Source organism: Eptatretus burgeri, chromosome 3, assembly GCF_056783735.1.
Source record: "Eptatretus burgeri isolate ZD-2024b chromosome 3, Ebu_testis_v1, whole genome shotgun sequence".
NCBI classification, from domain to species: domain Eukaryota; kingdom Metazoa; phylum Chordata; class Myxini; order Myxiniformes; family Myxinidae; genus Eptatretus; species Eptatretus burgeri.
Window position 1 is genome coordinate 73,089,831 of NC_140963.1, and position 17,433 is coordinate 73,107,263.

Sequence of the window (17,433 nt, forward strand, 5' to 3'; positions counted from 1 at the left end):
TTGGCCAAGATCTCGTGATACATGGCCCCATCCATCCTCCCCTCAATACTGTGCAGTCGTCCTGTCCCCTTTGCAGAAAAGCATCCCCAAAGAATGATGTTTCCACCTCCATGCTTCACGGTTGGGATGGTGTTCTTGGGGTTGTACTCATCCTTCTTCTTCCTCCAAACACGGCGAGTGGAGTTTAAACCAAAAAGCTCTATTTTTGTCTCATCAGACCACATGACCTTCTCGCATTCCTCCTCTGGATCATCCAGATGGTCATTGGCAAACTTCAGACGGGCCTGGACATGCGCTGGCTTGAGCAGAGGGACCTTGCGTGTGCTGCAGGATTTTAATCCATGACGGCGTAGTGTGTTACTTATGGTTTTCTTTGATACTGTGGTCCCAGCTCTCTTCAGTTCATTGACCAAGTCCTGCCGTGCAGTTCTAGGCTGATCCCTCACCTTTCTCATGATCATTGAGGCTCCACGAGGTGAGATCTTGCATGGAGCCCCAGACCGAGTGAGATTGACTGTTATCTTGAACTTCTTCCATTTTCTAATAATTGCACCAACAGTTGTTGCCTTCTCACCAAGCTGCTTGCCTCTTGTCCTGAAGCCCATCCCAGCCTTGTGCAAGTCTACAATTTTGTCCCTGATGTCCTTAGACAGCTCTCTGGTCATGCCCATTGTGGAGAGGTTGGAGTCTGATTGATTGAGTGTGGACAGCTGTCTTTTATGCAGATAACGAGTTCAAACAGGTGCAGTTAATACAGGTAATGAATGCAGAATGGGAGGGCTTCTTAAAGACAAAACTAACAGGTCTGTGAGAGCCAGAATTCTTACTGGTTGGGAGGTGATCAAATACTTATTTCATGCAATAAAATGCAAATTAATTATTTTAAAAATCACACAATGTGATTTTAAGGATTTTTGTTTTAGATTCCATCTTTCACAGTTGAAGTGTACCTATGATAAAAATTACAGACCTCTATGTGCTTTGTAAGTGGGAAAACCTGTAAAATCGGCAGTGTATCAGATACTTGTTCTCCCCACTGTATATGTAGTTGTGTCCACGCCGGTTAAGTCCAACCTGGATGGATAGCCGAACAGTTCTGCTTTGAAGCAAACATGTGATCCTTGGAGATTATTTGGCGAGCGATACGGGAGGGCAGAAAGGGCATGCACCAGAGGCACTCACCAGGAGGGAGGACAAGGGTTTATACTCGAACACACAAGGAATAGACAGACGCAAGCAATCTTAATAAAGAAGGGTTTAATGAACATAAATTAAATATTAATGAGGAATAAATCATTGCATAATAATGAAAATAAATCAAAGCATGAGGTATGAAACATGAGGTAATTTACAGCCTAAAGTCGAGGCACCTCCACGCACAGTTACAAAAACGGACAAGGAGAAAAGATAAAACAAAAGAAAAATCCCTCTCTTTATTCTGGCACTTAGCTTTGTCCAGAGATGGGCTTATTGAGCTTGATGATCGAACTGCATCATCCTGCGCAGGAAACCACACCCAAAATGGCGCCGAGCCACTCTCTGGGCAGAAAGTGCACGAGAGTTAATTCTTTCAGAATGTCCCTTTGTTAAGGTCCCAGAAACCACTGTGCAGTCTCATCTCACATTCGAGATTACCAACCCCACTCCTATCTTACACCAGGTCCGCTCACAATGACGGCCCACTTTCGTCCTCGTACACACAACGGGATCGCGCCAAGTTATAGCTGAGAGACTTGCTCTTTTTCTCTTCCCCTCTCCCTCTCATAAATGTACAAGTTTGCGACTAAGCCATACAGTAATGGCTTGCGTTTTGCTCCAGCGTGTGAACAAATTTGCCTCAGCATGAACACGAGAATCGTGCAGCCTTCTTCACCGTGTCGAGGGGAAGCCAGCGAGCTAGATCCTTTTTCCCTCCAATCGTGGACCTCACACCATTATATCCTCTCCCCCGCACCTTCTAACCTCACACCCATCTATCATCCACCCAAGGGGCGTGGTTTGCTAATTGTCATTCCTGGAGGCGGGGATTTTTCCTGCTTGGAACGATCGGCTTGGTTGTTGTTTTAAGGATGTAATTCCTTTTTATTGCCCATATTGTAAATGCAAAAACATAGGACAAGGTCACAGGGGGCAATTACATACTGGGAGAAATTATCCTTAAATCCCACCTAATTAACACAGCACCGCCCCCGTGTGGTGACACGTAACAACTTAAGCTGACAGCTTCCCTACTTAAATTACATTGAGATGTCTCCTGCTCGTCCACGGACCATGCTACCCGATGCTATTCTACCTTTGCTATGAAGTTCCTCCTTCTACCTTACAAACATAACACAGCCCATCCTCCCCACCCCCCCTCCCCCACCAGAATTGTAGCTCCTGCAAGGTTCAATGCAGGCGTTACCATTCCAGCCTTACCACTTCCTGGCTCACACCAAATTAGCTGATTAAACATATTAGAATGGGCTGTGGGAAGCCAGCCGTAGCTAACTTACCTGTTATCCTTAATGTTCTACACTCCTTAAATACAATTCAAATTTTTGCAAAACTCTTGGTTCCTTGCAAATCATTCCTGGAGCACGTCAAAAATGTCAGAAAGCACACAAAAAAATTTACCGTAAGAGAAAAAACCATAACCCCAACTTTTTAACGTTTATACAACTCCCTTCTAAAGACTGCGTTCCCTGGTGAATGCCACAATACCCAACATTGCCTGCGGAGCCATCCCAATTTACCGAATCCAAATTTCTGTGGGCCCTGTCTTTCTGGTACAGGTTATTGACATACATCGGGTGGACCTTCCCCAACACAATCGCACACAAACCCAATAATCAACCATTCATTCCAACCCTGCAAGACTATAGCTTCAATGTTATTACACACATGTGTGATCCTCAACTAGGCAGCGGGATGTACCATACAACAAAGATAGTACGGGCACTTCTGTTTGTGGTGCGTGCAGTCCAAAACACAAGTCACCCAACTTAACACTTCTTTGCCTCCCCCCTCCCCAACTATTCAGTCCCTGACAGCCAAACAGCTCCTTTGCTGTACGTCCGGGGAGGCTCTCCCGGCCTCTCCTGAGTCGCCAGGGGTCTCCCCAACCGGACCTCCCTCTAGAACCATCCATCGGGGGGGGGAGGGTCTCTGCACCATGCAGACTCTCTCGGCCTTTCCTGGGTCGCCAACGGTCTCCCTACCGTTGGTCGCCAAACCAGATCGACACCCCTCCAAATTACCTCGGGGGGGGGGGGAGGGGGGAAGGGGCGCAGTCACTGCTCCTCCAGAGCTTGATCCATTCCTGCAGACGCACATATCTTCCCCACCCACAAAATCCAATATGTCATTTCCTCTCCCGTGCCATTCAATTCTCAATCATTGCAATGCAAAAATGGTGATCGTGTTCCTCCTCTGCCATGGCCTGCATACATCTTATAATCTGCATTCATTGTCCAAACACAACTCTATTCTTGTCACATATCAGATGCAAACACCACAACACAATTCTAGTTTCCAAACCGATCCATTTACTGACCATTGAGTCACTCTTGCCTGCTCCCATCCTAATTAACCATGTCCCAATTTCTTGCAAAACTGAACTCAGGGGACAGTATGCATCAGGGCACCTTACCCTAAGTGCAAGTCATCGCAGGTTGGTCGGCCCAATAGTGTCATCCACCCCTCCTTGTTTTCTTTGCGCCCTCCATTCCACCCCCATGGGTTTGTTGCTTTCAATCTCTCTGGAGTTCATGCTCTTTTCTTTTTTTCTTTCTTAAGTTGCCTATTATTACAAAATCTTGGAGACAACCTGGCTGATGTTTGGGAGGAGTTGTAGACTTCAAGCACAACCTCGATGAGGAGATGCCAGAGAACTAGGCCAGCCACAGGAACTGCATCAACAAGGTTTCTTGCGAGAGGCAGCAGGATCGATGCCTGCATCCTCCTCCAGGATCTGGTAGTCCTAGATTTCTCTCATCCACTCCCAGAAACCTGTATCCTCCTACAGGATCTTGTAGACCTCGAGTTCTCTCATTCACTCCCAGAAGCCTGCATCCTCCTTCAGGATCTGGTAGATCCAAAGTTCTCACATCCACCCTCGATCGATGCCTGTATCCTCCTCCAGGATCTGGTAAAACCATAGCTGTCCTTTGGATCTGGAACCAAACTTTTTGGAAAAACAGCTGTTGTGTGTGCCAGGCAAATCGGTAAAATTGGGCCACAAGCATTTCATAACTGACCAGGACCAACCACAGTCACCATCAAAGCTGTGAGTGCCCCATGGTACGGTGGTTCACGTCTGCCAACCATCTCAGTTTCAGTAAGCTATTGCTGTGCTTGTTCGCCTTGCTGCAGGCGCAGCCCATCCACTTCAGTTTACAGGGCGAGGGCATCAGCCTGCACATGCTCCCGACAGCTGTGATCGCTGTCCAACTCAGCTTCAAGCTCACACACTCTCTCCCAAAGACTTTTCACCACTTCCTGGGCTTCGCTCTTGAAGGACTGCAGTTCAGTATGCAATGCCCTGATCTCCTGGCAAGTGTTCACCTCAGACAGAGACCTCCCCCCCAGAAAGCCCATCCTCGTCATCCATCTCCTTCTTGCCTCCAATCCAACAATCATCATCCAATGGCTCACTCCCCACTACACATTCCTCAACTTCAAACTCCTCAAGTGGCACAACCTCTGGAACATCCTTTGCAACCACTGGATTGAAAGAAGACTGACAAAGTCCTTCATAATATTTAGCATGATTCTCATTACCAAAAACTCCAGTATTTGGCACTTCATCTTTATCATGCAATTCATCCAGCTGTTTCTCCTCAACATCCCTTGCTGATGAATCTGGAGGACTGACATCTGGAAAGGATTCCTGCGGTACATCAGCTGCTGCAAGTTCATCCAATGAAAAATGCTGAGCATCATCTTCATCATTAGAATCCTCTACATTCACACCAAGTGGGGGCATTTTCTCTTCAAAGCCTGCAACCAACTCACCCTGGTCTGATTCAAGATGAGCCACTTCCTCAACTAATGGGAAGTTACAGTTGTTGCAACTCTGTTCCTCAACACATTTTTCTTGGGATTGCTCTGATATTGGCTCAACAAAACAGACTTCAAGATTTGCCTTCTTTTAAGTGCCATTTTCAAGAAGCAATGCCCCAGAAAGATCACTCTCCTTTCCCAACACCTTCACAACTTTAATGTCATTCCTCTTCACAGTATCCAATGTGTCATTCCGTACTGTGCAATCATCAAAAGACATTTCTGTTGATCCACTCTCAACCACAGCTGTACCATCTGCATTACAACAGCAAGAAGCACTCGACTCGTCATAACCTTCTGCCTTGGAACCACTTCTACACGGTTCATAAACATTGAGTATTTGGCCTTCACAACTACTATCCAAATCTGAACTCTGGGATTGGTTCTGCGAATTCCTTTCAAAAACATCACTTTCTCACTTGCCCATTCGACAAGCATCCTGCTCTCCCTCTTGAGGTCCATCTGTTACTGTTAATTCGCCTCGCACTTTTTCAAATTGGGCAATTCTCTCTCCAGAGTTTACATCAGCAAGCTCACTTTTGATTGCTTCAAGATCAGCCACTTGTGTGGTACTTGACATGTCAATGCTACTGTCGCTCTCCTGTAATACTGGTTCTGCAAATGATTCAAACATTGGCTCTACCACATGTGCTTGATCCTCTTCAGTAACATCCCCATTGCCAAAGTGCAGCAAGTTCAGTTTAACTTCACCATTGGCTTTGCACAAGTCAACCAGCCCAAGCATGGCCTCAACAGTACCATCAACATTACCATTGAGACTAACAGAAACTTTTGGTTCTTCCACCTGTCCCTTGATGGTAGTGTCTCAAGCATTCAGCTGATCCTGTAACATCGCATCCATCCTTTCCCCAGTCAATTTTGGCCCCCACAAGCCTTTATCAGCTAACACCCTCTTTTGTTCTGTTACATGAGTTTCCAACTTTTGCACCTCCTCAACCAAATCACCACCACAGTGCTTACAAAATCCCAATTCCTCGACCTGCCGTTGCATTCTGGTATCCACACAAGCACGATGGTCATCCAGATCCTTGTTTACACCCTCCAGGCTCTTAATTACTTCATCAATTCCTTGACTTGTTAACCCCATTTGTCCTTCCAACTTTACCCTGAGTTGAGTCTCCAATTTCGTCTTGAATTCTCCCAGTTTGTCCTCCATTTGTTGTTTCATTCTTTTCTCCATCTTACTATAATTCACCGTCTGTCCGTCCGTCTGTTCCCAGGTACAGCAAAAACGGCTGAACCGATCGCAACCATTTTTTGGTCGTGTTATCCTGGGACCCCTTGGAGTAAAATCGGCATAAATATAATAACATGACCCCCTTGACGGCTCCTGTAGGGAGCGGGTGCTTCTAGTTTCATCAATTCGTGCCCCCAGTTCCTGTGTTATTCCCTTCGTAATTTCATTAATTTGATCAGTGATGCCTTTTATTTCCCCTCCAATTGTCCATTCATTTCTTCATTTCATTCCTATGTTCATTCATTTACCCCTTCAATTTGCCTATTCATTAATTCCATTATTTCATTCCTGTGTTTACTCATTTGTTCACTCATTTAATTCCTTTGTTAATTATTTTTGTTTTCCACTCCCTTCATGTTTACATTAATTCGTGCTTTCAATGCGTTATCCATTCGATCCTTTGGTTTATTCCTGTATTCCTTTTGTGTCGTCATTTTCTCTCCATTTGTGTCTTCCAATCGTTTATTCCTTTCCCTTATGTATTCCCTTTGTTCAACAATTTTGTTTCCCATTTCCCTCATTTTTTCCTTTGTTCATCAATTTGTCCCTTCATTCGATCAATTTCTCTCTTCCATTCACTATGCATTCGTTCCATCATTACCTCCACCACTGAAGGTGAAGGAGGTTATATTTTCAACCCTTTCTGTCTGTTGGATGTGCTATATATGCGAGATATCCCTTATTGTCGGGTTTACTGTGTGTGTGTGTGTGTGTGTGTGTGTGTGTGTGTGTGTGTGTGTGTGTGTGTGTGTGTGTGTGTGTGTGTGTGTGTCTGCAACGCGAGGCTGCACAGCACAAACCAGCAAACCGATAATTTATTTATTTACCGAAAACAATTCCCCACCCACACACCACCTCCAATTATTTATTTATTTACCGAAAATGATTCCACGACCCACACACCACATTTAATTATTTATTTATTTACCGGAAACGATTCCACGATCCACACACCACCTCCAATTATTTATTTATTTACCGAAAACGATTCCACGATCCACACACCACCTCCAATTATTTATTTATTTTCCATTTCGGATTCTCCTGACACACCACCTCCAATTATTTATTTATTTTCCATAAACGATTCCCCACCCACACACCACCTCCAATTATTTATTTATTTACCGAAAACGATTCCACGACCCACACACCGCCTCCAATTATTTATGTATTTACCGTAAACGATTCCACGAACCAGACACCACCTTATTTATTTATTTACTGTAAACGATTCCACGACCCACACACCACCTTTAATTCTTTATTTATTTACTTTCTGAAAACAATTCCCCACCCTCACACCACCTTATTTCTTGATTTACCGTAAACGATTCCACGACCCACACACCACCTTTAATTATTTATTTATTTACTGAAAACGATTTCACGATCCACACACCACCTTTAGTCTTTTATTTGTTTACCGTAAACAATTTCACGACCCACGCACTACCTTTAATTACTTATTTATTTACCGAAAACGATTCCACGATCCACAAACCACCTTTAATTATTTATTTATTCACCGAAAACGATTCCACGACCCACACACTACCTCCAATTATTTATTTATTTTTCCGTAAACGGTTCCACGATCCACACACCACCTTTAATTATTTATTTATTTATTTACCGTAAACAATTCCACAATCCACAATCCGCCTCCAATTATTTATTTATTTTCCATAAACGATTCCATGATCCACACACCACCTTCAATTATTCATTTATTTCCCGAAAACGATTCCCCTCCCACACACCACCTCCAATTATTTATTTATTTACCAAAAATTATTCCATGACCCACACACCACCTTTAATTATTTATTTATTTACCGAAAACAATTCCCCATCCACACACCACCTCCAATTATTTATTTGTTTACCGAAAACGATTCCACGATCCACACACCGCCTCCAATTATTTATTTATTTTCCATTTCGGATTCTCCTCCTGACATTCCACCTCCAATTATTTATTTATTTACCGTAAACGATTCCCCACCCACACACCACCTCCAATTATTTATTTATTTACCGAAAATTATTCCACGACCCACACACCACCTTTAATTATTTATTTATTTACCGAAAACAATGCCCCATCCACACACCACCTCCAATTATTTATTTGTTTACCGAAAACGATTCCACGATCCACACACCACCTCCAATTATTTATTTATTTTCCATTTCGGATTCTCCTCCTGACACACCACCTCCAATTATTTATTTATTTGCCATAAACGATTCCCCACCCACACACCACCTCCAATTATTTATTTATTTTCCTTAAACGATTCCACGATCCACACACCATCTTTAATTATTTATTTATTTATTTACCGTAAACAATTCCACAATCCACACTCTGCCTCCAATTATTTATTTATTTTCCATAAACTATTCCATGATCCACACACCACCTTCAATTATTTATTTATTTCCCGAAAACGATTCCCCACCCACACACACCACCTCCAATTATTTACTTATTTAACATTTCGGATTCTCCCGACACACCACCTCCAATTATTTATTTATTTACTGAAAACGATTCCACGACCCACACACCACCTTTAATTATTTATTTATTTACCAAAAACGATTCCCCACCCACACACCACCTGCAATTATTTATTTATTTACCGAAAACGATTCCACGACCCACAGACCACCTCCAATTATTGGATTCGCTAGATATCCCTTGTTGTCGGGTTTTCCGTGTGTGTGTGTGTGTGTGTGTGTGTGTGTGTGTGTGTGTGTGTGTGTGTGTGTGTGTGTGTGTGTGTGTGTGTGTGTGTTTCTGCAACGCGAGGCTCCACAGCATAAACCAGCAAACCGATTATTTTTCAAATGGTCGTCCTTCAAAAATAGGGTGTCTATTTACCGTCATTTTTTATGAGTGCCAGTTGGCAAATTATGCAATAGGAAAAATCTTGCCACTCAGAGGAACAATTGTATGTGAACCAATATGTCTTGGCAATGAATCTTCGTCGGTGGATCAGTCAAAATGAAAAGCATCGTATCCAGCGCTTCGATCCTCGCGAATCCCACGTCACCTCCCGGCTTGTCTGTCTGTTTGTCTGTTTTTGTGCAGGATATCTCAAAAAGTTGTGGATGGATCCGGATGAAATTGTGTGGACAGGTTCGGGGTGTGACAAGGATGAAGTGATTCGATTTTGTTTAAGATCCGGATCCGACGACTAGAATTTTAAAAGTGATTCTTCACCATTGAGAGATAGGGCCAAAAATGAAACATAGCATGAAATCTCAAAAAGTTGGAGACGGATTCGGATGAAACTTAGTGGACATGTTGGGTATGTGAAAAGGAAGAATTGATTAGATTTTGGTGAAAATACAAATCCGGATCTGACTACTATAATTTTTTTAAGTGATTCTTCACCATTGATAGGACCAAAAACGATATGAAGCACAATATCTAAAAAAGTTGTGGAAGGATTTTTAAAGTGATCTCTCTGTCACTTCTCTGCCCCCTCCAACTCTCTGTCCTTTCCTCTCCCTTTTTTCTTCAAGTCTTCAACCCCCACTCCCAAACCGAACTCCTCAACCCCTCCTCCCAACTCCTCAACCTCCTCCAAATTCTCTGTCCCCTCTCTGCCAACCCAACCCCCGACTCTCTGTCCTCCCCTCCCCACCCCCAACTCTCTGCCCCCACACCTCAAACTCTCCGTCCTCCCCTCCCCACCCCCAACTCTCTGCCCCCACACCTCCAACTCTTTGTCCTCCCTCCCCACCCCCAACTCTCTGCCCCCACACCTCCAACTCTCCGTCCTCCCCTCCCCACCCCCAACTCTCTGCCCCCACACCTCCAACTCTTTGTCCTCCCTCCCCACCCCCAACTCTCTGCCCCCACACCTCCAACTCTCTGTCTTCCCCTCCTCTTTCTTTCCATTCTTAACATAACACAAGGCTACACAAGGAACTTTGGCACAAGAGAAGGCCAGTTAGCCCATCATTTCATTTTATTACATCATTTTTTATTGTCCACGTGAAACATGGAAAATTTCCATCTACTGGCATTTCAATTCATAGCATTAAACTTGTGAATTGAATTCGGCGCAAGGATAGTCTAAAATGACAAGAGCACAAAGACAAATACCTGAATGGTTAAAACATGCCTGCATTGTTTATGCATTGTTCCTCTTCCCATTTGTTAAGAACAATGTTAAGTAAACCACAATGGAAGTTTAAACATTCAATCCACCCTTTTCCCCCATTGTGATCAACATTCTTTCTCTGTTTGTTAAGAACAATGTAAAAGGAAAATAAAAACCAAGTTTCAATTCACAATCTCGCGAGATTCTGTCTTCACGCAATTCTTCAATAAAAGTTGCAGTTAAGTAAGTTTTAAAAACCATAAATGGCAAAATGAAATGGAAAATATAATATGTAACTGGAACTCCTTGGACAAAGACATTTATAATGAAATAGGTTTTATTGTCCATGGCCGAGTAGTTTAAGAGAAAATTGTCGGATAGACAGAGAAACAAACAAACAGAATGTGCATATTATTATACCTTGCAATATATATTTGTTATGGAAATGATTATAATATATGTATATATATATATATATATATATATATATATATATATATATATATATATATATATATATATATATATATATATATATATATATATATATATATATATATATATATTGTTGCGGATTCAGCGGTGGCGGGATTCAAACTCGACCCTTGATAGCCAAATGTTACAGATTCGGCACCACCCAAACCACCGCCGTCTCCAGGGTTATAACGCCGGCTGGTTCGGCACAATTCTCGGGTTACGCGTCTCGAACCACGATACCAAAAACCAAAATACACCTGTACCTTGCCAGCTGGGGGAATATACCCCGGTTACAGGCTGGTTTTGTCAGAGACCGAGCGGAGTCTACCAGTCTGTAACCATTTTCGTTTTTATATCCAAATTTAGTGGATCCTTCCTCGACACGGCACGAACCAATTCAAAGCGGCAACTTCATACGAATCAGCCAGATTTATTGGGGACGTCGGGGAACACGACACAAGCAAAACATTCACGACAATGTTTTAATTAATCTCTAACCTGTTCTTAACTTGGGAGATACGGATTACGGGTTTTGAAGGGGTCCCTAACGAGATAAGCCTCAAACGACATGCAGACAAGACACGGACAGCATGTAGACAAGACAGAGTACTTGGTGATGTTTCATGGACGAGAGGAAAGTGTCAAAAGCACGAATGTGGCTCGTGACAAGCGGATGTCCACGGATTCGAGCTCCAAGCTTGAGCACGCCACGTGGCAAGATGGCGCTCGTCCTCCTTTGTCGCACCACCCACGCACACGGCCTCCGCGCGTTCAGACCCCGCGAGGTCGACTGCACCAGAACGTCAAGTCGATGGTGGGTTTCAGCTGGTTTCTCACAAGGTCCAGTATACAAGTCCAGGCCTGGCCTGTTCACCAGGCCTCCTTCACGAAGCAAATCACAGACAGACACAGCCGTCCCCTACATAGCATATCACGACTCCCACCAGTCGTCTCTCATCCAGCTGAGGGCAGACAGACATCATGCAGTCCTTTCCCTGCCTTTCCTTCGGCCCTGGCTCGCTTCTCCAGGCCACAGAAGGCAGACCCAAAGAGCTCAGGTTCAGTTTCTCTCTCTACAGAATCACCACTGGTTTTCCTTTTTCTGCTCGCCTCGAAGCCCGAGCACGCCTCAAAACCGACTGCTCATCCAGCACATCTTGCCTCCACACTCGTCATTTCTCTCTTGCTTTCCCGGCGTACGCTCGCCTCGAAGCCCGAGCACGCCTCAAAGCTGACTCCAGACTCACACAGCAGCCAGGTCCTCTCAAAGCAGATTGCCGCCTAACCCTCAGGTTCAGTTTCCTCTCCCTACAGAATCACCACTGTCTTTCCTTTTTCTGCTCGCCTCGAAGCCCACAGGCTCCTCCCTTCAGTTTCACTTCCTTTTCAAGGCCACTCCCCCTCTCAGGGTGCTGGGCGGAGTCTATTGTCTGGAACATCTGAAGGAAGAAGAAGAGCCTCTCGGTCCACCACTGCACAAACAAATAACAGCCTGTGATACCTCCCGACACACATGTAACGTCAAATTACCGAACAACCTGGCTAAACATGCATTTAATTGGGGATCTGGGCTAATCCTATATTTAGTAGCATACTAAGGGCCATTTCCGCAAAAATATATAACTGGGTGTGCTTACACATTGCGTAAGCATAAGAATCGTGCTTCCCCATTGTCTCGGGTCACTCACCTGCATTTTTTTCCCATTTATTTATATAAATAAATGTTTCCCATTTATTCCCAAAATAAAATATGGAACTGGAACTCCTTGGACAAAGGCATTAATAATGAAATTGGTTTTATTGTCCATGGTCGAGTAGTTGAAGAGAAAATCGTCGGATAGACAGAGAAACAAACAAACAGAATGAGCGTATTCTTATATGTATATGTTTGCATATATACGTTGTAATATATATATATATATATATATATATATATATATATATATATATACATATATATATATATATATATATATACATATATATATATATAGTAGACTAGGCGTAAGTCGTCACCATCGGGACCGAGAAAAAAGTGACGACTTACGCGTATGCGAACATTCATGATGACTGTGGGGTGAAGGATTAAGTCGCGCGTGGCCTGGACACGTATGTGTGAGAGCCGGCTATTGTACCAAAAGGAAAACACAATCCTTGGGGCATAGGTGGGGGTTCATTGGTGAGTTGGAAAGTGATCAAGCAAAGATGGAATTCATGAATCAGTTTATCAAAAGTAAACATAATGAAAAACTGTAAGACAACAACTTCGCCTGCTTATCACCATGATGGGATTGACCAACGAACCCCAGAGACTTTTCTGGCGGCATCTGCCAGAAAAGCCCAGTCTCATCGGCATTGTGCACGTCCCGAGGCTGATACCTTTCGAAGATGTCTTTCAATTTGCCATCCTTCCAGTCGTGCACCACTGCCGAATCCACGCTGCCTGATTCGCCGCACTTCTTGACCTTGCCGATTCCCCACCTCACTTTGAATCTGTCTATCCAGTGCATCGGCAAGGTCTCGGCATCATCATGCCCGAGGTCCGCAGTGAATTTACGTGCCTTCAGCAGCAACATTTCACCGTCCAACCGAATATTTGGCTGAGCCGACATTTGCCGATACCAGATGATGAGCGCGTCATCGACATCTTCAAAGGACACACATTTCACGCCTTTCACACTTACCACCGGCCTCGCGATCTTCTCCACTTGTCCAAACATCGTGCCCTTATTCTTCAAGATATCGTTCAATGTCTGCCGTTTGATGTCCAACGTTTCAGCTATGGCTGTTTTCTTCATCAGTGGGTTTGCCTCGCAAAACTGGATAATGTCGTATTTTTCTTGGTAGGTTTTAGTTGTAAGCTTACGCTTTGTCGCCATTGTCCTGCCTGCAGTGCGATCAACGTGTGTACGCAGTTATAAATAGCCTATCACTGGCGGTGTAAACCAATGAGCGAGCATCACGATTCCATGAAATCGGGATTCTCACGAGGCAGCAGTTCCGTGTGACGAGTTAGGAGTGGTAATTTACTTGAGTTTCCATTACGTGGGAACGGACAACATCTGACGACTTAGACGAAGTGACGACTTAGAGATGACGACTTACTGAGGGATAACCCTTTTTTCATAGGGACTTAACAAGAGATAAATTCGGGACTTTTTGACGCTGCCGACTTTGGCGAAGTGACGAGTTACACGCTGCCGACTTACGCCTAGTCTACTGTGTATATATATACATATATATATATATATATATATATATATATATATATATATATATATATATATATATATATATATATATATATAACTGGGTGTGCTTACACATTGCGTAAGCATACGAACCGTGCTTCCTCATTGTCTCGGGTCACTCAGCTGCATTTTTTCCCCATTTATGTCTATTTTAATTTATGGAATTTGTCTGATGATTCTGTGAAAATTTCTGGTGTACCAGCTTCGGTCCATTGGCACGCAAAATATCAGCTTTCTACGTGACCCGGAAGGTACCGATCTTCAATATCAGTCATTGAGTCAATGAGTGAGTGTGAGTCAATCGGTGGTTCGAAAGAGCTTTATAATATACTAGACGATCCGTGAACCCGTTGGGATCCCGTTGTGACAGTGGTTGATAAAAAATAAAGCATTAAAAAAAAAGATAGCTCCAGCGAACTATACAGCTGAGGTTGTTTGCATTGATCAAATAATCGAGAAGAGTACTTGACTGAATCGGGAATTGATTTTTTAATAATTTTTTTCGTTGCCCGATTTGAACGAAACTTGATATTGCGCGTCAATGTGAAAAAGAAACAGAGAAAAGAAAGTCGAATAAATTATTGTGCATAATCTTCGAAACACAATTTTATTTATTCATCAACATGGAAGTATAAGATAAAAATGGTGATGTTTATTTTATGCTTAAAAATAAATCGTTCTTTGTCGATACTATATGTTTGAGATCCTTTAATAAATCATTTCAAGAAGAAAAAAAAAAGATAGCTCCAGCGAACTATACTGCTGAGGTTGATTGCATTGATCAAATTCTCCCGAAGAGTACTTGCTGAATCGGGAATTGATTTTTTTTTTTAATTTTTTCGTTTCCCGATTTTAACCAAACTTGATACTGTCCACTGCAGGAGAATGGTGAGTAAGGTGGCCCTAAAATTTTTGCGCAATCGTGTACCGTTTTGGCAGTATTTTAGGAACATACATACATGCATACATACAAGATGAGAGTTTTATTAGTGTGTGTGTGTGTGTGTGTGTGTGTGTGTGTGTGTGTGTGTGTGTGTGTGTGTGTGTGTGTGTGTGTGTGTGTGTGTGTGTGTGTGTGTGTGTGTGTGTGTGTGTATTGTTGTGGGCCGCGGTCGTGGCGAGAATGACCACGAGGTGGGGAAAGCTAAGTCGTCTCCACCAGACTCCACGGAATTGTCGGCCGTCGTTCCGGATAATTTTGTGACGCGGCGGGTCGCTGAAACGACCGTGGTCGCCAATATTTCAACCGTGTAGCGTAGGGTCTATTTGTCTATAACCAATTTACCTAATTAACGACGCAATTTCGACTCCCGGAGAAACCACGCCTTCGCACGTCTTGCTCAAACCGGATCACTCTACAGACTGCGGTAGAGTTCCGACTACCAACTCCGGTTCGGGTGCAGCCGAGTGGAAACTGCCAAAGACGTGCCGGCTGGGATGAACGGATTACCGGGGATAAAACCCCGTCTAAACTCAGATCCGAACCATGCTGGACCAATGCAAGAAGCGACGGAAACGGACTGGGAACATTTCTGTGATTATTTATTTACAGTAAATGAAGACAAAAAGCAAGACTTAACGCGAATAGGCAAGCAAGGAATATTTAAAATGATCCAAAAACACTTATTCAGTTCTACTTAGATGGGCCCCCACGCAGACACACACACACACACAAATGAAAATAAACCCAGAGTTCATTATTGGACCCTCGCAGCCGAGGAGAGAGATGAGCTGAGGGTCAGAGTCCGGCTGGGTACCTGACCGTCGGAGGAAGGGGGTGCTCCCCGATGCGGCACCTGACAAAGGTCGTTGGTTTAATCCCCAGTCGCACGTGTGGGACTCGTGGTTCGTGGCGGAGCTCGGGTGGTGAATAGCGGGGTCCACCGAGGGGGGTCAGGGTCGCTCTTTCCTTTCCTTGTTGAGGGCCAGCAGAGACACGTTCGCCGCCTTCACGACATTCTGCTCAACCCTCCGCCTCAAAAGAACTGCACGCTCAACAACAACCCCGTCGAAAACCTCTGAACAACCTTCGTAACAACCCCTTCATAGCAACCCCCAAAAAACCACCTCTCAGAGAGTGCTCGGGAATTTATGGACCTCCCTCAATGGGGCGGGGCTCGCTCGAAGAGACGTCTCTCCCCGCCCTGATTGGGCAGGCTCCCATGCACTCGCCCTTCCTGGGCGGGGTTTCAGCCCCTGCCGGGAAACCCCACCCACTCTTCCACGTGGGTTCGTACTTGTCGAGCAACAGTATCAATGTTGCAAAGGTCGTCGTGAAAGAGTAATAACGTTTGTGGGAGCCGAGAAACCGGAACCGCGAGATCTTGCCTTGGCACGTTAGGGTGCGAGAAGGCAGCTGGTTGGTGGTGGAACGTGATGGGCCGAGGGGTCATGCAGATGGGATGGTTGTTAGATGGCTTGTTCGATGTAATAACCTAACTAAAAGAAATCACAACGCACGCCTTTGATTCTCCCACTCGACAAAAGGAAGGGGATCTGACTACACACATACTTAACGACATATCTGACTTTTGGGACATCTGTATGTTGAATGCATATGGTTTCCAGATCCGTAACAATGTATGTATATATATATATATATATATATATTTTTTTTTTTTTTGTTTTTTTACACATTGGGGTTTCTGGTTGGACTGTTTTCAGTATCTTGTCCAGAGAACGTTTTGAAAGCCCCAGAGTGCAGCCCCTGAAAAGGATACACTAAAGAAGGCAATGACTGAGATGAAAAATAGGGATCATAAGGTTGAAGCTTGGGGGGGAGGGAGGGGTGGTGGGTGGAATTGGTGAAAGAGTAACAATAAAGAAAAAGCGTATGACTTGCACACAACACTGTTTTTCAACGTTAAAAAATATTTTCTTTACAAACAAACTAGTTGTGGAGTCATTTGAAGCTGTAACTTGAGTCTCGTTGCACAATGTTTCCCTTGGGCCAATTCCCTACATTAAACTCCTTTTGTGACTTCATTTGTCTTCTGTTAATGGTGCTGTATTATACATCTTATGTTCATAGAGTGAACAGAAGTAGAAGAAAGTCATTGGATAATAAAACAAAGTGATGTTAAGATGGATCACTGTGCAATCACACATAGCAGCTGTTGAGAGTCAGAGAAACAGAGACCTGGCTGCTTTGGTCATGCCTGTGCCTAAGAGACGTTGTGCTGGGCATGTGTTTTAAAGAGGAGAACGCAAGCCTCTTGGGCTCTGTCGCCATGGAAACGGGGAGTTGCCATGCCAACCGGTGAGTGTTTGTATGGCTGCC

General features: G+C 43.9%; 1 protein-coding gene across 4 annotated transcripts in view; it reads left to right on the forward strand.

The window, feature by feature from the left end:
* LOC147030178 (uncharacterized) overlaps window positions 1–17,433 on the forward strand; it is a 196,777-nt gene that overhangs the window by 54,525 nt on the left and 124,819 nt on the right. For all 4 annotated transcript variants that reach the window (XM_085873972.1, XM_085873973.1, XM_085873974.1 and 1 more), the window contains one exon: window positions 17,352–17,412. In XM_085873972.1, the coding sequence (XP_085730098.1) occupies window positions 17,352–17,412 (61 nt within the window). The remainder of the gene's footprint in view (window positions 1–17,351; window positions 17,413–17,433) is intronic.